At 58.8% G+C, this 9,474-nt stretch overlaps 1 protein-coding gene across 1 annotated transcript; it reads right to left on the bottom strand.

Moving 5' to 3' along the window:
• Positions 1-4,109: 4,109 nt before the first annotated feature.
• On the bottom strand, positions 4,110-8,224 carry NEUROD2 (neuronal differentiation 2). The gene is made up of 2 exons (XM_028165305.2): positions 8,026-8,224; positions 4,110-6,899 (listed from the first exon to the last, which is right to left on the bottom strand). Exon 2 carries the CDS (start codon positions 6,892-6,894, stop codon positions 5,746-5,748), a length of 1,149 nt encoding a protein of 382 aa, XP_028021106.2. The 5' UTR covers positions 6,895-6,899; positions 8,026-8,224; the 3' UTR covers positions 4,110-5,745.
• Between the last annotated feature and the right edge of the window lie 1,250 nt (positions 8,225-9,474).

Below are 9,474 nucleotides of genomic sequence, written 5' to 3'. Positions count from 1 at the left end.
AATTCAATTAATTCCGAAAAGAGGAATGAGACGCAGACAGAAGTGGAGGGAAGCCCAGAGAAAGGTTCGAATAACGGAACACCAGGCACATGCTCTCGGCTCTGGAACCCTGCAACCTCAGTCGGCCTGGGAGGCTGCGCTGGGCTCCTGCGCTGGAGCGGGCAGGCAAGTGGGCAGCACCAGAGCACATCCGGGCGCACATCTGGGCAGCGTCTCCACCCAACGCAGTGCCCCAGCTCCTTTGGCACAGGCAGCATCTAGGGGTTCCCTCGCCCGCCCTCTCCCCCACCCCGAGTGCCCCAGCTTCCCCTCCCCGCACTAGGGGGCTGAGGTTCCCATTCACTGGCAGCTGCCCCCAGAAACCGGTTGCCCTCCTGCTTGTGAGCCCAGGCTTGGTCTGGGCGTTCTCATGCTGGCACTCCTGAGCAGGTGGGGTGCCCCTACCCCATTGCTTTAGGGTGGAGAAAATTTCAGAGAGCAAAACGACCCTCCCAAGGTGTCTGTGCCCTTTCTTACCGCTTCTCAACCAGGAAAACTTTGTCCAGAATTTTAAAAGAATGAGGAATAGAAAGGCAGAAGCCACTTCAGGATTTGGAAAAGGAGCAGGCTTTCAAGACTTTTCACCGCTCAGGTCGTCACCTCCCCTCTGGGCCTGTGGCCAGTGCCTGGGCACCCAGCCCTAAAGAAAGAAAAGTGACAGTGTCTTGGGCTGTGAGCTGAGAAGCCTGTTGTGACAGCCAAGGCCCGTCTGCCCCCTCCTACATCTCACCCAAAGAAAAAGCTTTCTCCTTTGAGCACATATGGGCAAGTCAGGCGTGGAATCCTGTGCTCACCCCTGTTGTCACATGGGGGTCCTGGGAGCGGAGGTCAAGGCCAAGGCTGGTCAGGCCTGGCCTCCACTGTCTCTTTCTTCCTGCCTTCCTTGAGAATTAAACTGTGGAATCTAGAACTATCCCTCCGTCTCAATGTTCCCTCAAATCAACAGATTCCTCCAAAGAGCAGGCAACTTCAGGTTAGAGATTTTGGGGAAGAGGAGGAAGAAAAGGTTGCCCAAGAGGGAATGAAACCTCTGACCTCTGAGGGGGAATCCTTGCATCTCCCAGCTTGTGGACTTTCCCATGAAAGGGAAAAAGAGAGAAATAAACACAAGACAGTGGAGTCTAGGGTGTGTCAGGACTTCCCTGTCGCTGACTCTGATGGGGCTCAGTTTCCCTGGATTGTACTCAGTGATTTATTGAGCTGTCCCTCTGGGTGATGAAATCAGAGCTGAGGGTTCACTGGAGGTTCACTGGTGGGTCAGGGTCCAGACCCTGGCTGAAATAGGGTTAAACGGAGAGGGGAGAATCGGTAGTGCTTTCCCTCTCTTTCCCCTGATGTACAAATGGCCTGGACTCAGAGACATCTCTATTTCCCAGTCATTTCCAAATGCTGGACTTTGAACGGGGGTGGGAAAATCAAGAGGAGGATGTCCTCCGGATTGATCTCGGCTCCAGCCTTCGGTTTGGCAGCCCAGGGGTTGAGCTGAGACGGCTGGTTCCTGCTTGGAGATCCCGTTGCTCAGGCTAGGGCAAGGAGGGCATGCGACTTCTCTCCTTGCCCTCTCCCTCCCACCGCTCTGTCCCCTTTTTTCCTCCCCGCCCCCCAAAACACACCTCCTTCTGTTCCTGGAGCTTCTCTGAGTGTGTGCGCAGAAGCGGGAGAGCAGCGAGAGAAAAAGGCCTGCGAGAGGGAGTTTGGGGCCGTGTGTCCGCGCGCATCTTCTTCTCCTGCTCATCTCGGCCATCTCGCCATCTCGCCATCTCGCCAGGGAAGTTGAGTGCTGGGGAGGGGGACGATGGGAGAATAGAGCGCAGCCGGAGTGCAGAGAGGTGGGGGAAGGGTCAGGAATTGGGAAAAGGGCGGCTCACGAGGACGCCGGTTTCACAAGAAGCAGAGGCGCTAGGGATCCCCACCCCAAAAGGGGCCCAGGGCACTCAGTCCACCCGAAGTGACCACAGACACAGCGGCCCAAGAATCTTCAGCATCCTTGGAAAGGGCTGGGATCCGGCTTCAAAAACAGAATCGAGCCGCGTGGAAGAGCAAAGTGCAGGAGTCTGTGGTTTGGCCCGGGGAGCCACGTGGAGGGGTCTTTTGCGTCGGGCCCCAAGCCACTTGGATGCCACCCAGCCCGGGACTTCAGAGGGCGTTCTGGGAAACCAGCTGAATGGGAGGGAATCCCAATTAACCTTGCTCTTAGGGCAGGATAAGACTCAGGCCTCGGGATGTGTACCGAGTTTCTTTTCTCTCCAGTTGCCCCTGCCAGGCCATGACCCATGCCATGAGCAGACCTGACTCCTTCAGATTTGGGTCTGAGGTTCTCACTTTGGTCCATACTCCATGCAAGAAGTGAGGGAGATTGAAGGTGGGCCAACTTCTTTCTCCTAAGAATAGGGGTGATTTAGAGGTCTATAAGAGCCCCCCCCCCTTAGACCAACGACAGGGGCGAATCCTCAGAACAAAAGGCCCAGTTCTAAATCTCACGCTAGAGAAGCGATCCTATGAGAATTCCAGAGAAGGCGGTGAAATTTGGAAAGGATTCCAGTGAAATTCTCCGAAAACTGTGGGAGAATTCCGCCCAGAATTCCGGCAGGCCAGGCATTGGGAAAGGCCTCACGCTGCGCGGCACTCCCCGGAGCCAGGGAAGCTCAGCCTGCCTCTGGGGCAGAAAGAAAGCGCGAGGCTGGACAAGAGTCAGCACCCGGGAGCGGACAGCTCCCAGCCCGGTCCCCGCTCTGCCCCATCCATGCCGGGGTGGAGGAAGGAGGGCCACGTCTCTACTGGGATGGTCATTTAGGGGAGCCGCCGTGCTCAGGGTCAGAGAGTATAATCCTATCTTCCCTTTTGCACCTAGGGAGTCCTTCTTCAACTACCTTTCCCTTTCCCCCTTTGTCAGGGTGATCTCATTTTGGGGTCTTGGATCCAACCTTTAAAAGCCTCAGCGTGCCTGACCTCAAACAGCAAACTCAACACTACAAAGCCCATTTCTGCTCTAAAACGAGCAGAAATATTTATGAAAAAATAATTTAAATAAGCAGAGTCAGAAACAGTCTGGTCCTGGTACTGCTAAGTGTAGTCAGGCTTTGGGATGGGGGGGGCCTTTGGGACTTAGACCCCTCTCCAAATATTCCAGGGGGCACTGATGTCTGGAGGGGGGGGGTTCTTTCCGGAGAGTCAGTTCAGAGCAGCCTCTGTCCCTGAGGCTCGGAGAAAGAGAACTCTGGGGCTATCTTGCCTGAGAAGGGGAAGCGGCTTGGGCCTGAAGGCTCCTCCGAGGCGCCCTTCCTCCGTCTGCCTAAGTTGAGGGCTTCCTTCTACCGGGAGCTGCACTGGGCAGGAAGGGGATTGTCCCTGTGTAGACCACAGGGCTTCTCGAGGCTCTGTCAGGGGAAGCTTGCGGCTAGGTCAAGCTCCACTCTGTCTACCTGGTGGACTCCTAGACTCAGGTCCCCTCATAGAACTCTGGGGTGTTCCTCCAACTTCATCAACACCCCTACAAATTTCAGCATTCCTGAGGCTGAAAAAGGCTGATTCCCTTGAGTCCACTGAAATTGCAAATTTAAGACTGAAAAGACTTCTCCCATTAATAGTTCATCCTCGTAACCTTATAGTTTTCTGTTTTTGTTTTTTATTTTAAAACACCCCTGTCTGGCTCAAATGGTTGTCTCTTCATTTCTACACACTTGTTTTTTGCACCAGTGAGCAGAGCGTTGTAAAATGACCGACTGCTCCCAACTCGGTCATTTTTCAGTGATGAAAAGATATTTTGTTTTCAAAAGAGGTGCGCGTGCATGTTTGGGAACTGAAGGAGTGTAATGAGATTAGTGCAATGCTTTGTGCTGGGGGCGTGTGTGAGTCTGTGTAAGGTCTGGGAGGGGCAGAAGTATAGCTGTTTCGGTGCCCAGTGGGTGGGTGGGAGTGGGTTTAGTGTGGGAATCCTACCCAGGAATGCCCAGGGTCCCTCTACATGGCCACTGCACAGTCACTTGACTCTTGTTTCTCCATCACCCGGAGTCCCAGCTCAATCCCCCGAATGAAATGAGGCCACCGTGAGAAACCGGTCCGGCTTTGCATCTCATTTACATAAATATTTATTAATCGTCATTAAACTGAACAGAAACACGCAATGCACTTCGGGTGTCCGACGGGAGTTTCATCTTCACTACAAGAGGAAGGTAAAATTGCGTGTGAGTGTGTGGGTGAGTGTGTGGGTGTGTGGCCTGTGGGTTTGCATCTTTGCAGCGTGTGTTTGGATGCCTGATCTCCTGCCTCCGGTGGGAAGAGGTTCTCCTTTTGCCCCCTTTTTTGGGAAGTCTCCAGAAGGAGCCCTCAGCCCTCTCCCTGCCCACCTGCCAGCCAGAGCCAAGAGGATGTCTCGGACAAAAACCCCCTCTCCAGACACTGGAAATCGCCGGGCGCCTGGCGCCCACCGAGGCACAGTCGGGCAGGGGCGGGGCTGCCTCCAGTTCTCGGTCTCCTCCCTCATCCCGGGAAGGGACAGAGTTGCCTGCGGGGAGGGGGGGTGTGCGGCGAGCTCTCCTCCCTCTGCCCCCGGACGCCCGCGCCGGGGCTGCGTGTGCGTGCGGTGTGGTGAGCGTGTGTGTCTTCCATGCAAACCCTCCCTCCCCAAACCGACCCCCCCAACAGTTTGCCATTCCATACAAATTTGGAAACAGATTTTTAAAAAACAGCAGGACGCACAACGGGGACGGGGCGGGGGAGGGCAGTGGCACTGGGGCCCCAAATCTCCGAGTCACTGATTGTAAGAACCTGGGGAGGGGAGGGGGCAGCGCCGGCCCCCACTTCACCAAAGTGCACAGATCCGCGCTTGGGCGGCGCGGCCCGCGGGCCGGGGGCGGGGGGAGCATCCCGGGGCCGGGCCGGGCCGCTAGGCTCAGTCAGAACCTCCTTGCATAGATATTTGTGTCTTTTTATTATTGGTAGTAGTATTTTTTGCCTTTTATTGCTTCTAAAAGTTCTTACTGCGTTTTCTCTCCGATCCGGACTCTGCGTTCGGCCTCCGTCGCCTCTTAGCTTTTTTTTTTTTTTTTTTTTTGTATGTTTGTTTGTTTGTTTAAAAAAGGGAAAAGGGAAAAAATGGATTCTAGTTACAAATTGTCTTGGCCTCTCTCTTTCCTTTCAATCCACATTCCCTCCCGCCAAAATTAAAATCACAAAACGCTTAGACTAGGGGTTGGGGATGATGAGGGCTTCCAGGTCCAGGCTCCGTGCCCTGACTTCTGCCCTCTTCGAAAAAGAGGGGGAGCCCGGCAGCTCGGTGTCTGTTCTAGTAATAATAATAATAATAATAATAGGGGGAAAACAGTATCCCATAGCTCAGCTGCCCCCTTACCAAAGCCTTTGGGCCTGCAGGGGGAAAGGGGAAGAGAAAACCTAAGTGCAGGGATTGGGAATTGGGGGGGGGATCTCCAGGGAGTGCCCAAAGAGGGGTCCCTGTAGAAGTACTCCCTGGGAAAGAGGAGGAGGGAACCCCTTGGGGAGAGAGAAGGCAGTCCCCTGGGGGAAGCGAGGCCCCTGGGACGGGCCACCCACAGGTAAGAGGACCGCGCTGCCTAGGAGAGCGGCAGGACCGGCAGCCCGCTCCCCGTGCCCCGCGCCGGAGTAGGTGGGGTGCCCCTGCGCTCGGGGGGCCTAGGGGCAGGGGTGCGGGCAAAGGCAAAAGAAAAAGAAAGGGGCGGGCGCGAGGTCTCAGTTATGGAAAAACGCATTGAGCTCCTCGTACACGGGGCCCCGGTCGTGGTGAAGGTGCATATCGTAAGACAAGAGATTCTCCGAGTGGACGCCCCCGCGCACAGCCGACGAGCCGAAGACCAGCCCGTGGCCCGTGGGCCGCGAGCCGGGCAGCGCCGAGTAGTGCATAGAGTAATGGTAGCTCTTCTCGTGGTCGGGCGACGAGTCCTGCTTGAGCGAGAAGTTGCCATTGAGACAGAGCGGGGGGCTGAGCGGGCCCTCGTACTCGGAGCTGTTGTAGTCCGGGCTCGCACCGCCGCCGCCAGCCGCCGCGTACAGCGTCTCGTAGGCGGCGCAGTAGCCGTGGGTCCGCAGGGCGTGCGCCGCGCCGCTGCCCAGGCCGCCCGCCGCCTGGCACTGTGCGCCCGCCAGGCGCGAGCACGGGTACGGGTAGGGGTGCATGGCGAATGGGCCGCCGGAGCCGTGGAAGCGGCCCGTGCCGTCGGCGCCCTGCTCAGTGAGGAAGTTGCGCGAGTTGAGCTGCAGGCAGCCGGCCACCAGGTTGGTGGTGGGCTGCGACAGGCCCTTGCACAGCGTCTGCACGTAGGACACCAGGTCGGGTCGCTTGCCCGAGCGCAGAATCTCAGAGAGCGCCCAGATGTAGTTCTTGGCGAGGCGCAGCGTCTCGATCTTGGACAGCTTCTGTGTCTTGGAGTAGCAGGGCACCACCTTCCGCAGGTTGTCCAGCGCCGCGTTCAGGTCGTGCATGCGGTTGCGCTCCCGCGCGTTCGCCTTCTGCCGCCGCAGCTTGGAGCGCTCCAGGCGCGCCTTGGTCATCTTGCGCTTCTTGGGCCCGCGCTTCTTGGGCCGCTCGCCCTCTGCCTCGTCCAGCCCTTCCTCTTCCTCCTCTTCCTCCTCCTCCTCGCCCCCCAGCTCGCCTTCCTCCTTGACCTCGGCCAGCGCGGCCTCCGGCACCTCGTCAGCACGGAGAGGGACGGGCTTGGCGGCCCGGGCGGGCCCCGGAGCCCCGGGCCCCGGCGGAGGCGGAGGTGGCGGCGGCGCCTCGCCCTTGTCGCTTCTCGGCTCGTCGTCGTCGCCGTCGCCCCAGCTGGCGAACTTGGGCACGTCCGAGAGGAGACCGGGCTCGCTGAACAGGCGGGTCAGCATGGTGCCTGAGGGCGCCCGGCGGGCGGGAAGAGGAGAGAGCACAGAGTTAGGGGAACGCTGGGGTCATCTCGACCCCCGTAACCCGCCTCCACCCCCGAGTCCGGTGCGGGTTCCCGCCAGGGGGGCCCTGGGTGCCCACCTCCTCCGCTTGCCCCACCCCGAGCCAGCCCAGCCCAGCCCCGCCGCCCGCCCGGGGTCTCGGCACAGGCCCTTTCTCCGGCGCTGGGCCCCGGCTCCACCCCTCGCCTGAACGAGGGGCCGCTCCCCGCGCCGGTCCTCTCCGGGTGTGGTCGGGGACAGAACAGGGGCTTTAGGGAGCAGATCTTTCGCCGGGGGAGGCGGCGCGATCGCCAGGAAGCCTCTTCTCTCCCGGCGGTGGAGGAAGGCTGGGCGGCCGCGGTGGGGCAGCTGCCCCGCTCGGCGGCTCCGGCGGCCCGGGCCCCGCCGCCCGGCTCCCCCGCCCTCCCGTGGCTCTCACCCCCACACTCCCTAATCCAATTTGCAACTTGGCCGCGCGCCGCCCTCGGCTCGGCCCCCACCCCCGCAGCCCCAGTTCCAGAGGCGGGAGGATCGTCTCCTCCAGCCGGGCGTCCCCAGCTCCCGGAGCCGGCTCGGGGCAGCGAGGACTGAGAAAGCCGGGCGTTGGGAGGAGACTGAGAGAAGCGAGCCCCGTCCGTCTCCCCTGCGGTCAGGGACCCCCTTCCCCCCTTTAAACTGCCTCCCTCCCACACGGCTCTCCAGATCTCGTTGTATTTCGGGATTGATGGGAAAAAATCCAAATTTGTTTGTTTGCTTCTCTCTCTCTCTCTTTTTTTTTCGGTGGTGGGGAAAGGTCGAAGGTTCCTCCGGGACAACCATGGGAGAGGGTTCCCATCTCAGCCTCTTCACGCGCCCCCATGACCCTGCTTTCCCCCTCCTCCCCAAGCCCATAGCAGGCAGAGACGCCTGCCTCCTCAGCCCACTGAGCTGCAGCCCCTAGGGGAGAGGGAACCCTGGGCGCCTCCGATGCCCACCCCATGAGGGGGCATTGTCCCGGGAAGGGGGGATTTAGGGACCCTCCTGTCGGCCGAAGAAGCTGCCCCCCACCCCCCAAGCGGCGGGTCAGATCTAGCTGCCTTTCGGACAACTTACCTCGGAGAGGAGTCAAGGGGAGAGGGGAGGGGAGGGGGGGGAGGGGGGCAAGAGAGAGAGGGGGGAGAAGAGGAATCTTCTCGCTTATTTCATTGTTCCCCCATCTTCAGGGAGCGGGGGCAGCGGCTCCTCAAGGCGGCAGGCGCCGGCGTCTTCAGAGCGCCATGCGAACCGCGGAGCGAGTGTGGCATCTCTACCAGGCGGGGTACCAGCCTCTATGCCAGGCCATATGGGCTTGGCACGTCACGGGCAGCAGCTATCACATGAGAGACGGTGATTGGCATGCGTCTGCATTGGGGGAGAGCCGGCTCCCCCGGGACCCGCCGCCATCTGTCACTCTCTACTCCAAAAAAAAAAAAAAAAAAAAAAATTAAATAAATAAAGGAAATAAATAAATATCTCTGCCTCCCTCCCCTCCCCGCCCAACGCAGGGAAAGCAGGGATTGAGAGGGAGGTAGGAGGAGTTGCCCCCCCTTGGATATAGAGTCCCCCACAAGGGAACAATGGGGTGGTAAGGCTGGAACTTGGGGGGTTTTGATGTCCCCAATTCTATGCTCCCTCCAGGGCCCTGTTCTGTCCATTTCCTCCCTTGCAGGCCCCCAAAGGTGGGTCAGGGACCAGACCCTCGGCTCTGGAGGAGGGACCTCTATGTTTGCCTCCACCCCCTCCCCGACCCCCAGGAGGATCCCCTCGGTCACAAAGGGACAGCTGAGGCCCCCTCCCAGGGTGGGCGTGGGGGGCGTTCCTGGCCTAAACCCCATAGGTAGATGTTGGCACCGTGCCATCCCTCATCCCTGTCTGCCCCTCCCCCACCCACCCTCACGCACACACAACATATGTGGCTGAACGCAATTCAAACCAAGGGAAAGACAGAGGAAAGGAAAGACTTGCCTGGATGTCTGTGCCTTTGCATGGGCGTGTGTGTGTCTGTGGGGACATGTGTGTATATCAGTGGCGTCAGCTGATGGGAAAGATTTCCTTGGGTGTTTAGGGGTATATGTAGGTTTGGATGGGAATGGAAAGGAACCCTTGGGATGAGCCAATGCACCCACCATCTGGGGGTGTGGGAGAGGGCTCAGTCTGGATTCCTAACCCAGAAACTTCTCCCTCCTCTCCCCCCCTTCCCTGCCCAACATACTTTCCCCCTGCTAGACAAGTGACCATCCCACCAGTGGCTTTGTCTCCTGGCCTCTGACTAGCTTATTTGAGGGAGGAGGGGGCTGAGCTGGGAATTGCCTAAAGTTCCTGGAAGAGGCTCAAGCATTCTCCTCCCCCTGCAAAAAAATACTGCAAGTACTGAAGCCAACTCCAGCAGTCTTGAGAGTGACCAGGGGGAGGTAGGTCAGACAGGTGTCTTGATAAGGAAGGTAGGAAATTGCTGTTTTACCTTACAGCTCACCTTTCAACCCTCTCCCTGGGCCAGACACAGATGCAAATGGCACGAGTTGA

Source organism: Balaenoptera acutorostrata, chromosome 20 (genome assembly GCF_949987535.1).
Source record: "Balaenoptera acutorostrata chromosome 20, mBalAcu1.1, whole genome shotgun sequence".
In the NCBI taxonomy this organism is placed as follows: domain Eukaryota; kingdom Metazoa; phylum Chordata; class Mammalia; order Artiodactyla; family Balaenopteridae; genus Balaenoptera; species Balaenoptera acutorostrata.
Note: the sequence above shows the minus strand (reverse complement) of the source record. Positions and strands in the feature narration are given on the sequence as shown.

What these genes read in the sequence shown, in the direction of transcription:
- NEUROD2 (XM_028165305.2), bottom strand. Translation starts at nt 6,894, where the DNA reads ATGCTGACCCGCCTGTTCAGCGAGCCCGGTCTCCTCTCGGACGTGCCC.